Source organism: Odontomachus brunneus, unplaced genomic scaffold, assembly GCF_010583005.1.
Source record: "Odontomachus brunneus isolate Ranch 3 - 2012 unplaced genomic scaffold, Obru_v1 Obru_scaffold_201, whole genome shotgun sequence".
NCBI classification, from domain to species: domain Eukaryota; kingdom Metazoa; phylum Arthropoda; class Insecta; order Hymenoptera; family Formicidae; genus Odontomachus; species Odontomachus brunneus.
In genome coordinates, this window is record NW_022639651.1 from 474,832 (window position 1) to 491,608 (window position 16,777).

A 16,777-nucleotide genomic window follows, 5' to 3' on the forward strand; every position below is an offset into this window, starting at 1 on the left:
TACATACACTATATCTTAAAAACATACTAAAAAAATTCTAAAGATGTCCATTGCAAATTGATGTTGTCTTGAGTATATTATAATATTTGTTTTTCTTACAAATTCACGTTAAATCTTTCAGTTTTCACGAGTTTAGTGAAGGTTTTCATCTTTCACGAGTTCATTACAAAATTTTCACTTTTCACGAGTTCACACTAGGGGAAAAGATTCATGATCACTACCCAGTACTAGAGGAAGCTGTTCTAAACGAAACAGATTATTACTACACGTTTAAATTTTTTTATTTCGAAAACTAAGCCGTTTAGGACACATGTTTATATAAACTTTTTTACTTGAAATAGACCAAAGAATCGCTCTGTTAAATATAGCAACATACTTAACTAACACCCTGTATATATATACAGGGTGTCTCACACTCTCCTCCAGGCATTTTGTGAGGACGTAGAATGGATTGATATAAACATAAAAGTCCTATACCGTTTTACGATATTCGCAATAATAGTCGAGATATTAATTAAAAAAGATTAAGGAAAAACGCACGCTGAATGGTAGAGGACGGACCGCTCAAGTCACAGTGCGCGGATGTCGCGCGCGGTGATTGGAAGACAATGCACCACTGCCTATTCTTATCTCGGCGCGGTGCGGCAAGATGTAGGAGCGCAGCGATATAAGTATAGGCATTGTCTTCCAATCACTGCGCGCGATATCCGCGCGCTTTATTACTGGGCCGCGCTGTGACTCGAGCGGTTTTGTTCTGTTCTTTTGTTTATTGTTTTTTGAAGATTAAAATATATATGTGTAACTGAAATAAATTTAATTTTTCCACTTATATGTTTGTTTTTTATTAAAATAAAAAAATTTCTATTTTGTAGTATTACCCTGTAGTATTAAAATGAAGCGCCGTAGAGAAAAACAATATTAACAAAATATATTTGTTTTTATGTCCTCTATTTCTCCTCAAAGTTTATCGGTCTAATTTTTTTACACCCTATATATATATATATATATATATATATATATATATATATATATATATATATATATATATATGGTTTTGCATTGGTATCGCAATGTCCGGGTCTGTACATGTTTATGCCAGCCAATCGCAGAATAGCTGCTTGACGATTCTCTTTATTAGAGATTCTCTAGTTTAACTCGGACGAAGCGACGTGTGACGCACCCTTAGGCTGAGTTCCCACTGAGCTCATCACGCGTCGCGTCGTCTGCCTGCGTTACGAGTTAACCAATCAAATCGTTCCATTGGAACAAGTGCGTCGTGCGTTGCGTCATCCCAATTAAAGGATTTGATTGGTTAACTCGTGACGCTGGCAGACGACACGCTAAGTGGGAACGCACCCTTAAGGGACGTCTACGTTGGAAGTAAATAGCAAGAAGTAGGAAGTAAGAGTAAAGGGACGTCTACATTGGAAGTAAACAGTAAGAAGTAGGAAGTAAGAATAAGAAATTGACCAATCATAGTTAATTATTCTTCTCACATTCGACTGTGGTTGGTCAATTTCTTACTCTTACTTCCTACTTCTTGCTATTTACTTCCAATATAGATGTCCTTTAAGAAATTGACCAACCACAGTCGAATGTGAGAAGAATAATCAACTATGATTGGTCAATTTCTTATTCTTACTTCCTACTTCTTACTGCTTACTTCCAATGTAGACGTCCCTTTAGTGAGTCATGATTTATAGCATGTTCGATTGGCTCTGGATTAATCCACTTTGGGTTATTCAGCCTACGTTTATTGGTCGAACAAGTATTTATAAGTTTTATAATTGGCTAGTAGAGACTTATGACGTCATTAATCGCTCTCGAAGCGATTAACTCAAGGCCAGTCGAACACGCTAAAGGCCATTTTACAATAGCTGTAAGAATATGGCTGTAAGGCTGTAAGGGCTATCGCACACAAATTGACATAACTGAATATGCATAGCATAAGATCGTATGGACCAATGAGCATCGAATATTAAGCATCGAACACCAATATGGCGACTTAATACTCGATGCTCATTGGTACATACGGTCTTATGCTATGCATATGCAATTTGTGTGCGATAGCCCTAAGACTCGAAATTAAATATTTTCTTTCGCTGATAGCTCACGTTATAGTCTTACAACCATATTCTTACAGCTATTGTAGAATGCCTTAATAATTTGGTAGCGCTACTGCTTAGCTTCGCGAACAGTCTGTAGCACTACGTAGCGCTAAATAGTGTCTTCGCGAACACACCTATGGCCGGTATTTATAGTCAAATCTTATTTCAAGCTATCTTAAGTAATGTCTTAAGATACGAATACGGCTCTGTGATTGGTTCATGACATTTTAAGACAATATTTAAGGTGATCTTAAATATAAGATTGGACTGAATACTGGCCTATGTCTATGGTGATACCGGCTTACTGCCGCATTGTAGACAACCCTTTATATCATTACTGCAATATCTTCGAATATGATACACACACGCAGACCTAAGCATCGCACATTCAACGACCAATAGTCCTCACTCGCTTAATATCATGTATCCCGCTGTCAAAATTTCGTATTGTACATTTGGCTCGTGGTATTTGTTACAATAAACGCATTGTATGTGACGTCAATCAAATTTTGTAGAAATGGTGAATACAGATACCATACGAAAAAATTATCCACTGCACTGGCTCGTTTGGCATAATAGCTATGTAGAACTCGACAAGGAACTATCCACAAATGAGGTTTGCATTCTTGTTATAACAAGCTTATCTCATTCGATATTAATTAGAATCCTTATGTCTACATGAAACCGTACACGTGTTTAACGTTGAACATACATTTCCTTTGTATTCACCAAACATTATTTTACACGTTTTTTGCATTAACTCGGTTGGTTATCAATGATAACAGATTCTTCAAATCATAATTGATATAATAACAGGTAATTACGTAATTGATATAACGTTAAATTAACATTATAAATTACAATATTAATTTAACGTTATATCAATTACGTAATTACCTGTTATTATAATATATCAATTATGATTTGAAGAGATCTGTTATAATGTCTTATAATGTTCTTATAATGTCGTGTATTTTTATATATCAATTTGAGTCGATTGTCACATATTAGTCTAGAGTATTTTTAATATATTCTTTTTATCACTTTTGTACAATGTTATATATATATATATATATATATATATATATATATCTATATATATATATATATATATATATCTATATATATATATATATATATATATCTATATATATATATATATATATATATCTATATATATATATATATATATATATTACTCTAAAATTTAAAGAGTTTAATTCTTATTCAAGTATATTATTTCTTAGTTGGACTATCCTGTATAGATAATTTAAGAATACATAGCAAGAATATTTTTAAAGATTTATCTGAAGCTTATCATGAAAAAGAAAATCTTTGTATTTATCTTTATATTTATCTGCAACCTCTGAAATTAGACACTATTAAAATACAATTAAATATCTTTAATAATTATTTATTATATTACACATGATAATATTAAACAGCATGATCAAGATATTCAAAATATATATGTTAACTTGACTTTCTTATGTTATTTGTAAAATTTTATAATATGAAATATTAATTTTATATGTAAAATTATATTGTTACTTAAATATTCCTCAGCATGATATAGAAAAACATGATAATCGCGGAAGGACCCCGTTGATGTTGGCAGTAACTTTAGGTCATACAGATTCTGCTATAGTGCTGTTACATCATGAAGCCAATGTTAATACAGAGAATACTCAAGGATGGAGTGGTAATTCTTTTTCATACTTAATCTTTTATAGAATAGATTCATATAGAATAAGTATATAGTATATAGTATATGCATGTTTATATGTGTATAGGAAAAATTTCTATTTTCTATTTTTGTAAAAATAATATCTATTTACTTATATCAGAGAATCCATTAACAACTGATTTAATCTTTTTAAATATAGTTGTTCAAGAAGCAGTAGGGACAGGAAATCCTGAACTGTTGCAAATGGTGCTAGCCCGAAGAGATTATCAGAGGTACTGTAATCGAGTAGCTGGTATACCAGAATTGCTTCACAAACTTAAGCAGGTTAGTTACTATGTAATAGTTAGTAACAAGAAATATTGTAACAAATATTAATAACAAAAAATAATTTAACATATTTATATATACAAAATGTCAACGATAACATATAAAACTTTCATTTACTTGTAGATTACATCAAACTGAACAAAAAATCCTCTACCATTTATAAAATAACCATGTAAAACTTTCAATTATTAAAGGAGATTCATAAATATATGTGTATGTGTGTGTTTCTGTATATGCGTATGAATAACGCGTGTTACGATAGATGAGCTGTGATGGCGATATCTGCTGTCATGTGCTTGTACATTAAGTCAAACTGAAGTCAAACTAAAAAAAGATCTCTACCATTTCGCAAATAATGACGTACATTAATTAACATGTTAATTAAAGAAGACTAATCAATAAATGCACACAATTGTTTGCCAGTCTTTTTCAATTAATGATAAAATCTATGTATTTGCAGAATGATAGAAGATTTTTTTCTTCAGTTTGGGCTCTAATGTACAGGCTCAATATAGCAAACATCATCATTATAACTCATCTACAGTATCACGTGTGATCATCCATTAGTCTTCTTTAATTAATAATTCAAAATTTAATGTAATTATTTATAAAATGATAGAGGAATTTTTTTGTTTAGTTTGACCTAATTTATATGTAAATAAGAGTTTAAGTATATTGTAAGATACCACATATTAGTAAAAAAATTCAGTCCATTTTTTTAATCAAATTTTATTTTATTTCATTTAATGCAAATAAATTATTCACGTCAATTATCACAAATAATCATTGTTACAATAAATAATCATTGTCGTTATCTGTAATTCTTTGTCAACGTTGATAATATTCATACATCTGTTATAAAATAGATATATAAATATCTATCATTGATAATATTCATATTGTAAAATATAGCTAATTTATCAAAGAACAAATATCGAACTAGACTTTTTGACTCATCTAATGTTATATATAATTTTTACATATATATGTGTGTGTATATGTATGCAAAAATTGTAGTATGCATTAAATAAGTCAAAAAGTTTGGTTTGATATATTTACATAAACAAATAAGCAGTATGTTCCACTAGAAAAGACATTTTTCTCTGCAACTTCTATATAATTAATGTTAACCTAAGTGTTTCTTGTATGTGCGTGTGGATCGTTATGTAACAAGCTTATAATATTGATTTTTTTTATATTCTTCACTGCTAATGTGATAGCCTTAGTAACAGAAGTTCTTTTCAGGCGCCCGATTTTTACGTAGAAATGAAGTGGGAGTTTGCGAGTTGGGGTAAGGAATGGAGGTCTTCATAATATCTGCTTTTAAAAATGTATTAATAAATCCATTATGCCATCAGTTTAATTCGCAACTTACGTTTTTAATTTTAACTTTAATATATATATATATATATATATATAACTTTACAATATATACTTTAATTCTTTAGTAACATACATAGTTAACTGTCATTGTTTCTGTTGACCAGTTCCTCTCGCATCTCGGATGTGTCCAAGTGATACCTATAAAGTTTACAAACAAGGTAGTAATGTGAGGATTGATACTACGCTATTAGGTTTTGATCACGCAAGTTGGCAACGTGGGAGTCGTAGTTATGTCTTCAAAGGACAAAGTAAGTATAGATACCTTCAATAAAGTACCTTAACATACTCATATATATATACACACACACATGTTTGTGCATGATTATTTTATAACTTTGTTTTAATTGTAATTGTTATGTTTTGAAATTGTTGTATAATTGTTTATTACTAAATTCTATATATTAATGCAAGCTGCATCAAATCCACCTGTGGCAATTAGATGCGAACGCAGTTATGTGTTCAGCATGAGTGGCCATGATACAGGTGATACAATCTGAACTTTTAATTTATGCACTGTATTGCTAGAACTTAGTGTATACTTTAGTATGCTTAAACACGAAATAATTAATGTTAATATTTTATAAATACACTCTTAATAGATTGAATATTTCTTTTGTTTCTTTTATTTTGTCTCATTAGTTTATAGTTAATTGTAATAGAAATGTTGGTAAACTGATAATTTTAAACAATTAAAATAGTACATATATTACTTGCATGTAATATATATTTGTATAAAATGTAACATTAAGGTGTAACAATCATGTAACAATAAGGTGATAATGCAGTAAGGCAGTAAAACTTTCCCAATAAGCTATAAATATTTATTAATTAGATATATTTGATATATGTGTATATAATGTAAAGACATGATTAATAATTATATGGTTGTTTAACAGATCTTAAATAGTAATATATAAATACTTATTTTTTTTAATAATAAATTCGAACAAATAGAAATTATGATTTCTATATTCTATGTGTAAAATATTACTCTTATAAGTAAAATAATAAAATTATTTTTATAGACGACGGGGCGACAATGATGGAAGTAGACCATGAGACAAGAAAAGTGTATGTTGAACACATGAAACTTATAGGAGATGATAATGTACAATTAATGGAACCTTCTGAAGAGGGCGTGATAGCTCGTCTTACCAATCCTATAGTTACGACATACATAGATACAGATAAAATTAGTTTTGAACGGTAACTATATTTGTTATTATAGTAAAGTTTATAATAACCAACTCCATTTATTTCAATATTACTTATGTCAAATTAGCAATAAAGCAGGTATATGGGGATGGCGTTCGGACAAAAGTGAGATAATAAATGGTCACGAGTGTAAAGTCTTCAGTGCAAGTAACGTGGAATTAATAACTAAAACTCGATTAGAACACTTATCCGAAGCGGATAAAGCGAGAGCTCGCCCACCAAGAACACCTTTACAGTCGCTTCTTGGTATCACGGATCAGCAAGAGAACTGCAGCGCTATCACCACTAGTGTAACTTTATTTTTCATAGTAATTTCTGACTAAACCAGTTGCTCTTGTTTAAAATTTTAAAACGTATTAATTAAGTTGTGTATTTCAGGAAGAATATAATAATATAGGTAATCCCTGCAACATCACTGCTGAGGAATATTTTGATTCAGAGGTTGATTTAAATGAGAGGGATATAGGTAGACCAAAGGAAGTTAATACAAAAATACAGAAATTTAAGGTATTATAAATTATGTATATGGTTCGACATAATCGACTAAGTCGAGATAATTATATTCTAATAATATATTTCTGACTATAAATTCCGACAAGTTTTTCACATGTTTTTACATAGTGTACATAAATATATTTATAATATTATCATATTATATATAGAGTATCCCATGTAAAGTGTGACAATTCAAAAATTTTAAAAATATTGTATTAAGAAGTTATTCATAAAAATATTTTATGTATTCAAAGGGTCTTTTTAACTATGTGAACATTATAGGAGGTCCCATTTAAAATTACGAAGTTATCCTCCGTCCTTTTTCAAGGGCGAGCAACAGCTAATTTTTATTTATATACTTACAGAAAGATTCCTCGAATACATAAAACTTTCTCATAAGCAACTTTTTGATACTATTTTGATACAAATATTTTTAGAGTTTTTGGGTTGTCACTTTATGTGGATCACTTTATACATATATGCACTAAGGCTCTTATACACACATCTATATACAATTCATCTTTTTTTTTTTATTTTAAGGCAACTTTATGGTTGAGTGAGGAATATCCATTAAGTCTCCAAGAACAAATCATGCCAATCGTAGATTTAATGGCTATATCTAGTTCACATTTTGCTAAATTAAAAGATTTTATTCAAATGCAACTTCCAGCTGGTTTCCCTGTTAAAATTGGTAAGTTCTTGATGTTAATAAGATAGATATATGCATTATAGTATTGAATATGAACATACATTGAATACAGAACAATTATTAACAATTATTCTCTTTTTTCTTAGAAATTCCATTATTCCATATTCTCAATGCAAGGATAACCTTTGGAAATATATTCGGCTTAGATCAAGAAGTACCCCATGTAGGTCATTTGCAAGAAACTAATCGTATAACTTGTTTAGTTGATGATATTTGTTTTGAAGCTCCCAATGGATATGTTAAATTGGGTAATTTTTATTTTGCACTTATATGTATTATTCTTCAATTAATATACTGCTTTGCTTAATTTGTAATGCTGATTGGATATAGGTGCAGAAGTTAGAACACAATTTAGTATCGAAGAAGAAGACGATTTGCTACAGTTTGCTATTCAGCAAAGTCTTTTGGAAGCTGGTAGTGAACGTGATGAGGTACTGTTTACTTAATATGCATATATATATACACACACATATACATACACACAAGATGTCCGAAACCTTTCTTGCAACAATTCGTGAGAAAGTAGAACGAATTAAACGGAGCAGAAAAGTCAAGTACCATTTTGCAAAATTCACAATAGTTAATGAGGAATTAATTATTTTGTCTTAGCTAATCAGCGCACAGGAAGCGGCAGCCAAAAGAAAGATGTCTTCGGCCAACGCGCGACCGTGATACTCGCGAATCGCGATATGCTGCGTCCCTCCGCCTATAGCTATAAGACACAGCAAGGCTTGATACATTTAACGCATATATGCATTCGGTACACGGATATCTCTCTCTCTCTCTCTCTCTCTCTCTCTCTCTCTCTCTCTCTCTCTCTCTCTCAAGTCTCGCTTGAGTCTCGTAGCACGCCGGCCTAAGACATCTTTCTTTCGGCTGCCGTTTCTCGTGCGCTGATTAGCTCAGATAAAATAATGAATTCCTCATTAACTATTGCGAATTTCGTAAAATGATATTTGACTTTTCTGCTCCGTTTAATTCGTTCTACTTTCCCACGAATTGTTGCAAGGAAGGTTTTGGACACCCTGTATATATATGTGCGTGCGTGCGTGCGTAATATATCATATATAATTATCGTTTATTTTATATAAAGGTTGATATATGGGAGGCATTAAAAGCTCAAAAGCCATCCAGACCAACTACACCTAATATGAGCTCTGAGGAAGAAAGACAGCTGCAGAGGTATGTAATAAGTACATATAGAAGAGAATTAATACTATCTTGATTTTCTATTTTATTATTTCTATGTGTCTGTTCGGTTACTTATATTATTTTTATATGATTGAAATTCTTTATTATTAATTTTGCATGTGTTTTCCTGCTACAATTCATGTTTAGGCAGGTGGGTGATTGTTATAAATATTAACTGTGGGTAAATTAGAATTAATAAAACGGTTTATATATATACAGACTGTGTGTAATAAGCATTGTTCAATTATAATTATAGCCTCAAATAACTGTAAATAGTAATTTTGCTAAAATATTTAAAAGTAATTATACTTAAGTGACACGTTTTCTTTTAACATAGGGCAATTCAAGCTAGTTTAGTCTTATATCAAGAAACAGCAGGATCGGTCGAAAGTACTGCGAATTCAACTACTGTAAATGAAGATAGTGATTCCCTTGAGGGCACAGCCGAACAATTAAGATTAGCGTTAAAACTTTCCGAGCAACAACAAATAGAAGAAGAGCAACGGCGATTGCTGGAAGAGGAAACGTTCCGTCAAGTGTTGGAGCTGTCTTTAACAGACAAGTGAACTTCTAAAAAGAGAGAGTGTGTGTGTGTGCGCGCGCGCGCGCACGCGCACACAACAGTCAGAGAAAATATTCATTGAAGTATACTTCAAGAAAGATGTGAAAGAAAATCTTCCAGTCTTATCAAAATGAGACTATACAAAAATGTCATTTCCTACAATTCATGAATTGCAAAATGCATTAAGAGGTAATAATGTTGCTTATAATAAACATTTGTTATTGAAGTATACCCAGTTACATAATACAAGTCAAAAGATAGAGAAAAATAGCATAGTAGTAGTTGAACGAATGAATGATATATTTAAATTATGTTATTTATTTCTTAGTTACATTTTATATGAGACAAAATTCTTCAATAACGTAGACATCGCAGCAAGTATGTAAAAGAAGTCTTGAAAATTACAATTGCTCTTTAAAAGAAATGCGTTTACAATCGACAAACAATCAAACAGTGTTTGTGTGAGAATCCTATTAAATGAAAGTAAATAATGTAAGTTACGCGACTGTTAATATCTAGAATCTAGAATAAAAAGCGTGTAATTCTCAAGCCTTCAAGAATTATTCGTTTTATCCTTCCTCCTCGGCTTTAGTTTCTATAAATTTTTAAAAATGCATACATTAATAGTTGCAATTAAATAATGCAGGCAAATAATCATAATATCTCTTTATAAATCAAACTAAACACATTTTCAACGGAATCCGTTTTCGTATTTATAATGAAATCATTCTGTATGAAATATTATGGATTATATATAATCTATAAGCACTTTTAAGTGTTCAATCTCTTCCGAAATTTAAAATAATATAAATTATAAGGATATAAGATTAGCATGTGTTATATAATATTATATATTGTTAATTATTCGATATCGAATAAGTAAATCTTATTTTTATACGTTGTTCTGTTCATATATGCTATTGGAAAATTATTATTATATGTCATCAATTTTCTCCATCAAACGTGATATTGTGTGAGAATTATGATCACTTTTTGGAAAACCGATAAATTTGGTTATTCTAAAATTCTTATGAAATGTCGCATTCTAATAAAAGTGTATATATATACATACATACATACATATATATATATAAACACACACACACACACACATATATTATACATAAACATATGTTTCTTTTATAGTTTTACTGAAATACTATCTGTTTTGAGAAAATAATTAATCATTTCTTTATTTGCATGTTTTATTAATGAAAAAAAGAAAATCTACAAGAGTTGTAATAATTATTTGTTATCGGGAGAAACGTTGATTAAAAAACATGATTACATTTTTACCTATTATAAATTAAAAAAAAAAATTGACATATATATATATATATACACACATAACACGTATATAATCATCCCTTGCATTCATACATTCACCCCGATAAGCAAACGTGTAGAAAAATAATAAATAAGAAATTACTCCTTGATGACATAATAAAAACTATCAATGACGAAAAAATTGGCAGTGTTGGATCGCTGCTCTTTCGTCTCGGTTATTCAAACTCTGATTGTGCCCTGAAATGTAAAAATATCGTAATAGAGGCATCGTGATAACCATACTAGACGATATTCTAACGATATTAGAAGTAGTAACATTATGTAAAACCTAATATATTAACAGACCGTTATAATTTTTTTATCGTAAAAATTTTCTATATAATTAACATCTTTTATACTAACTTTTTAAAAATGGTGCTCAGTATATTTGCGCTTTCTATAAAACGTAGCTCATTCTTATGTGCTTGATGATGCCACTTTTTGCGAATAACATTCCATCGTGCAGTATGTTCTTTCATTAATGTCTCTCGCGATTTGAGAGTGTGTCCGTCCTGTAATATGTTATGTATAATTTATATTCATAATAATATATATTATTGTTAACATAGAGAATATTTATAATATATATCTTTTCTTATTTTTAAAATTTTAACACAATGTGTTCATGAGTCTCATTTTCTTAATATAAGTTTGAATTTTATACATATTTGTCTAAGTCATTGACTCACATAATCTAAGTTCAGTTCATCCTTCTCTCTAAGTAGTACAGGAGATGGAATACGGTTTTTTGGTATAGCCTCTTCACAAGGCAAAGGTGGTGGCAAATAATGGATATCATTTAATTCTCCATTTGCATCGAGCAAATTATTCCCCATGTTAACTTCATTCACTATTTCTGGGCTCGGGCTGCGTACTCTATGAAAATATATAAAGAAATGTGTTTAAATGAATTAAAATTTTTATGTAAAAAATATAAAGATTCCTTTTAAAGTTTATAAAGATTTCTTTTCCTCTTTTATATAATGTTTAACCATATACTGTATTCACTCAAATATTTCATATATTATATGTAGTTTAGAAATCACAAAGATATACATATATTACACAATATAATCACAAAGATATACATAAAGAAAACAAAGTGCCACAATGATAAACAATTACTCCAAATAACAAAAATTTATTCTAAAATAGTCTGACCAACTAAAACTCAAGAAAATTGAGTAAATATGAAGATAAGTAATATACACAGATGTTACATACTTAGGAACCAAGTTAGGGTTCCTTGGTTGATTAGCCATCCAAGCGCGACATATGGGATAAAGTGGTGTATCTTCTTGAAATTGAGCTAAATCAACACTGCGATCAAATAATTTCATCACATACGTATGATGAAATGATGTATCAACTTGTATTTGACGACGACGTCTAATCTTCCGTGGTTGAGGAAAATTCATGACTTTAGTACTGCACATATTGTATGATTAATGAAAAATATATTATTATGAAATGATACCATCATGTAACCATGAAAATAAGTCAAAACTTACGTTCTTTTGATTTGTTGCTTATAATCGGGAGCAGGACTTTCTTCACTCGATTCTGCTGAGGAACCTGTATCACTATGTTGTAATAATTCACGAAGAGCACCTTTTAAACGATCTCTTGCTACAAGTACATCGCTGTCTCCTATATGAAAATAAAACTTACATTATATCTAAGAATTACTGATAGAGGTTATTTACTATCTAGCTTTATACTACTTAGTATGTATTTCAAAGTATTATATTTTTAGGCATTACCAATTTCATCTTTTATCTCCACTTTTACTCGCCCTGGCATTACCGGTGGTGGTTGAAAATTTCTCTTTTTGCCCATCGAAAATATCGCTATATTTAAAATAAATTTAAAAATTACTTCCAATATAAAAATTAATGCATTTCATTAGTTTGTTTTAAATTAATACTTAATGTATATGGAAAATCTATGTTATAATTAAGGAAAAGATAATTGTACTTCATGTACGATACTTTCGTTACATAAAAAGCTATTTAAATTTCAAATTAAACGCATATATTATATTTTTTTTTATATTTAGAAGTACATCTACATTTATTGTACACATTAAATAACAAATATGTCTTTCATACACTTTACTTAATTGTTAAACATTTATTCTATATACTAGTATAATAACAATAAACAAAATAAAACGGTAAATTAGGACAACTCTACAACAGTTCTAACCTCTTCTCAAAATATAAGAGGTTTGTTCTTTCCAGCTGAACTTCTTGCATTAGTTCAAGAAGTGCACACTGGTGCGTTCTTTCTAGCTGAAGTGACGTTATGGCTCCTGCACATAGAACGCGGCAAGCATTACCGCATCCTGTGTGCAGGAGCCATTACTGTTCTTTCCAACGGTGCAGCAAAACTTATGGCTCCTGCATACTAGACGCGGAAGTTCGCGCGACAACCAATCAATATGCTACTTTCCGTAATAACCTTCTAGCTCTTACGGAAAAACAACATATTGATTGGCTGTCGCGCAGACTTCTGCTGCGCGGCAGACATTACCGCGTCCTGTATGCAGAAGCCATTAATGCAACAGTTCACTAAACTACTTATTTGTATGTACTTGACCGGAAAAAAAACTCCGGTTGGAAAACTATTCTTTTAAATCGTTTGTATTTTATATGAAGAGTTTTGAAGTGTAATTGAAAAGATTTGTGAGTCTATTACTTGTAATTAATTGTTCTTTTTTTACCATGTATTTAGCCGGAAATAATGACCGGAGGTAAATTAAACAAAGGTTCGGTATGGTATCGTTTGTATTTCGTATGAAGAGTTATGAAGTATCATTAAAAAGGTTTGTGAGTCATCCAGATAATTTTAATTAAATATTAAAAAATCATATATTTGGCCGAAATATCGACCAATACATAAAGATCTCAAGCGCTGCTGTGGAAGTACCGTCAGGCACGATCGGTGTACTATCTAGTATTTCAATACTCATGGTTCATTTTCGGGTAATTATGTATAATAAGGCCTTTTTCGAATTTTGATATTTTTTTGCAGCTCTTTTGATAAAAATATTTATTTTGACTTCAATATTGATAATCAATCGAGGGATTCCGAAAAATATACAAGTTATATATTGTTTTAACTTTTTTATTTTTTTTTCACTTGTTGAACGTTGCTGCTTTCCCACAATTTAAACAAGTTACTGATCTTTTAATCATATTATGTAACTGCAATATCAAACGACTAGCGGCACAGCCCCCCGTACCTCCCTTCAAAACTAATCTAACCCAACCTATCGTCACATTAACCGTCAGTCATTGTTTATTAAAGTATTCAACTTTTTCTCTTAATAATTTTTTAATAAACAATCACTAACGGCTAATGTGACGATAGGTTAAGTTAGGTTAGTTTCGAGTGGAGGGCGCAGCCCCCCGCTAGTCGTTCGATTTTGCATTACATAATGTGATTAAAAGATCAGTAACTTGTTTAAATTGTAGGAAAGCAGCAACGTTCGACAAGTGAAAAAAAAAATTAAAAAAAGTTAAAACAATATATAACTTGCATATTTTTCGTACTACCCGATTGATTATCAATATTGGAGTCAAAATAAATATTTTTACCAAAAGAGCTATAAAAAGATATCAAAATTAAAAAAAGGCCTTATGGCTCTTGCACACAGGACGCGATAATGTTTGCCGCGCGACAGCCAATCAATATGTTGTTTTTCCATAAGAGCTAAAAGATTATTACGGAAAGAAGCATATTGATTAGCTGTCGCGCGAACTTCCGCCGCGCGGCAAGCATTACCGCGTCGTGTGTGCAGGAGCCATTATTGTACATAATTACCCGAAAAAGAACCAGGAATATTGAAATACTAGATACACCGATCGTGCCTGACGGTATTTCCACAGCAGCGCTTGAGATCGATATTTCGGCCAAATATATAATTTTTTAATATTTAATTAAAATTATCTGAATGACTCACAAACCTTTTTAATGATACTTCATACGAAATACAAACGATACCATATCGAACCTTTGTTTAATTTACCTCCGGTCATTATTTCCGGCTAAATACATGGTCCAAAAAAGAACAATTAATTACAAGTAATAGACTCACAAATCTTTTCAATTACATTTCAAAACTCTTCATACAAAATACAAACGATTTAAAAAAATAGTTTTCAGTTCATGCGTTCGAGAACTAACCTAACCTGGGTTCGAGAACCTCACCGGAGTGTTCTCCCTCTCATTTTATCTTACTTTCGTATCTCTGTCATTCTAACGCTGCGCTTCATGCGCTTCATGCGTGGAAACGTAGCGTTAGAGTGACAGAGATACGAGAGTGAGATAAAAAGAGAGGGAGAGCTTTCGGGTGAGGTTGTTGAACCTAGGTTAGGTTAGTTCTCGAACGCATGAGATCGCATAAACTGCGCTACCTCGGAGCTGATGCAGTTCATGCGTTCGAGAACTAACCTAACCTAGATTCGAGAACCTCACCCGAGTGCTCTCCCTCTCATTTTATCTTACTTTCGTATTTCTGTCACTCTAACGCTGCGCTTCATGCGCATTATGCGTGAAACGGAACGCACCCTTTGTCTTTCGTGAAAACGTATCACCACTGAATACGTATCACCATGTGATATGCGGATATTAGAAGCGTTTACGTTGCTAACTCTGTTTTGTTCTATTGAGTTCCTTATTTTGCCGTTGTTGGTCCTGGCGGCGCTACAGATGTTGACAAAAGGTCTTAGGTGTTTATAGTCAGATCTTATATTTAAAACCATCTTAAAGTTTATCTTCAGATAATGAACGGATTATTTCATTGGTTACGGAGTATCTGAAGATGAACTTAAGCAGTTTTAAAAATAAGACCCAACTATAAATACCGGCCATAGAATCGCCGCTAGCGGTCCATGATTATATAGGCTGCGTTCCGAAATTCACTGCCAATGCTGAAATTCTATAGTATACGTGACATGAACTATAGAATTTCAGTACTGGCAGTGAATTTCGGAACGCAGCCATAGTTAAAGCATATACCCATATTTATAGACAGGCCTTATATTTAAGGCTGGGAGCACAGGCGGGAGCGTCCCGATTGACCACGTTACGATTGGACACAACCAACCGATGAAAAGAATTATCTAGTGAATTACTAGGTCGAACCAATCATTACAATCTGTGTCCAATCATATCGTGGTCAATCGGGTCCCACCCCTCATGAACACAGGAGCAGAGTAGTGATCATGAATCTTTTCCCCTAGTGTGAACTCGTAAAAAGTGAAAATTTTGTAATGAATTCGTGAAAGATGAAAACCTTCACTAAACTCGTAAAAAATGAAAGATTTAACGTGAATTTGTAAGAAAAACAAATATTATAATATACTCAAGACAACACCAATTTGGAATGGACATCTTTAGAATTTTTTCAGCATGTTTTTAAGCCATAGTGATGTCTTTAGAACGTCTCTTGGAAGTCTGCTTGTCTGGGATTACTTTAGGATAAATTACGAAAAGATAAAATATTCTATTGATATTAAAATTATAAATGCAAAAAAAATATATTTCATATAAAATAATACGTAAAATACATGCAATAAATACATAAAATAAACTTACATTTTACTTATTACATACAATTTATAATATATTACACTTTAACTTTTTGATGCATACGTATCTTAACTTTGCAAACTTCGTCGATATACTTTCACTGCCTATATCACGCTTCAATCGGCTTTCGTTGTTCACTTTTGGGTGCGTTCAGATTCCCTACTCGGGTGCACTCT

General features: G+C 31.3%; 2 protein-coding genes across 5 annotated transcripts; one reads left to right on the forward strand and one right to left on the reverse strand.

Moving 5' to 3' along the window:
• The first annotated feature begins 2,475 nt into the window (after positions 1 to 2,475).
• On the forward strand, positions 2,476 to 10,226 carry LOC116852070 (ankyrin repeat domain-containing protein 13D). The gene is made up of 13 exons (XM_032832066.1): positions 2,476 to 2,724; positions 3,675 to 3,810; positions 3,995 to 4,119; positions 5,368 to 5,413; positions 5,610 to 5,753; positions 6,531 to 6,711; positions 6,788 to 7,010; positions 7,099 to 7,227; positions 7,756 to 7,906; positions 8,011 to 8,172; positions 8,255 to 8,355; positions 9,018 to 9,106; positions 9,453 to 10,226. The coding sequence occupies exons 1-13, from the start codon at positions 2,626 to 2,628 to the stop codon at positions 9,679 to 9,681; spliced, it is 1,815 nt and encodes a 604-aa protein (XP_032687957.1). The 5' UTR covers positions 2,476 to 2,625; the 3' UTR covers positions 9,682 to 10,226.
• On the reverse strand, positions 9,980 to 13,372 carry LOC116852071 (protein lin-37 homolog). Of its 4 annotated transcripts, none has more exons than XM_032832067.1 (7): positions 13,212 to 13,371; positions 12,767 to 12,853; positions 12,515 to 12,653; positions 12,228 to 12,431; positions 11,693 to 11,879; positions 11,367 to 11,515; positions 9,980 to 11,201 (listed from the first exon to the last, which is right to left on the reverse strand). In XM_032832067.1, exons 2-7 carry the CDS (start codon positions 12,840 to 12,842, stop codon positions 11,180 to 11,182), a joined length of 777 nt encoding a protein of 258 aa, XP_032687958.1. In that variant the 5' UTR covers positions 12,843 to 12,853; positions 13,212 to 13,371; the 3' UTR covers positions 9,980 to 11,179. The 4 variants fall into 4 exon arrangements, with proteins under 4 accessions (XP_032687958.1, XP_032687959.1, XP_032687960.1 ...); XM_032832068.1 differs by lacking the exon at positions 13,212 to 13,371 and adding an exon at positions 13,115 to 13,211; XM_032832069.1 differs by lacking the exon at positions 13,212 to 13,371 and adding an exon at positions 13,122 to 13,143.
• Positions 13,373 to 16,777: the final 3,405 nt, after the last annotated feature.

Coding starts and splice junctions, on each gene's coding strand:
- LOC116852071 (XM_032832067.1), bottom strand. CDS start 12,842: ATGGGCAAAAAGAGAAATTTTCAACCACCACCGGTAATGCCAGGGCGA. Junction 12,432..12,514: donor AAGCAACAAATCAAAAGAAC/GTAAGTTTTGAC, acceptor CAATATGTGCAG/TACTAAAGTCATGAATTTTC. Junction 11,202..11,366: donor CTGAGCACCATTTTTAAAAA/GTTAGTATAAAA, acceptor TTTACATTTCAG/GGCACAATCAGAGTTTGAAT.
- LOC116852070 (XM_032832066.1), top strand. CDS start 2,626: ATGGTGAATACAGATACCATACGAAAAAATTATCCACTGCACTGGCTC. Junction 7,907..8,010: donor TGGTTTCCCTGTTAAAATTG/GTAAGTTCTTGA, acceptor CTTTTTTCTTAG/AAATTCCATTATTCCATATT. Junction 9,107..9,452: donor GAAGAAAGACAGCTGCAGAG/GTATGTAATAAG, acceptor CTTTTAACATAG/GGCAATTCAAGCTAGTTTAG.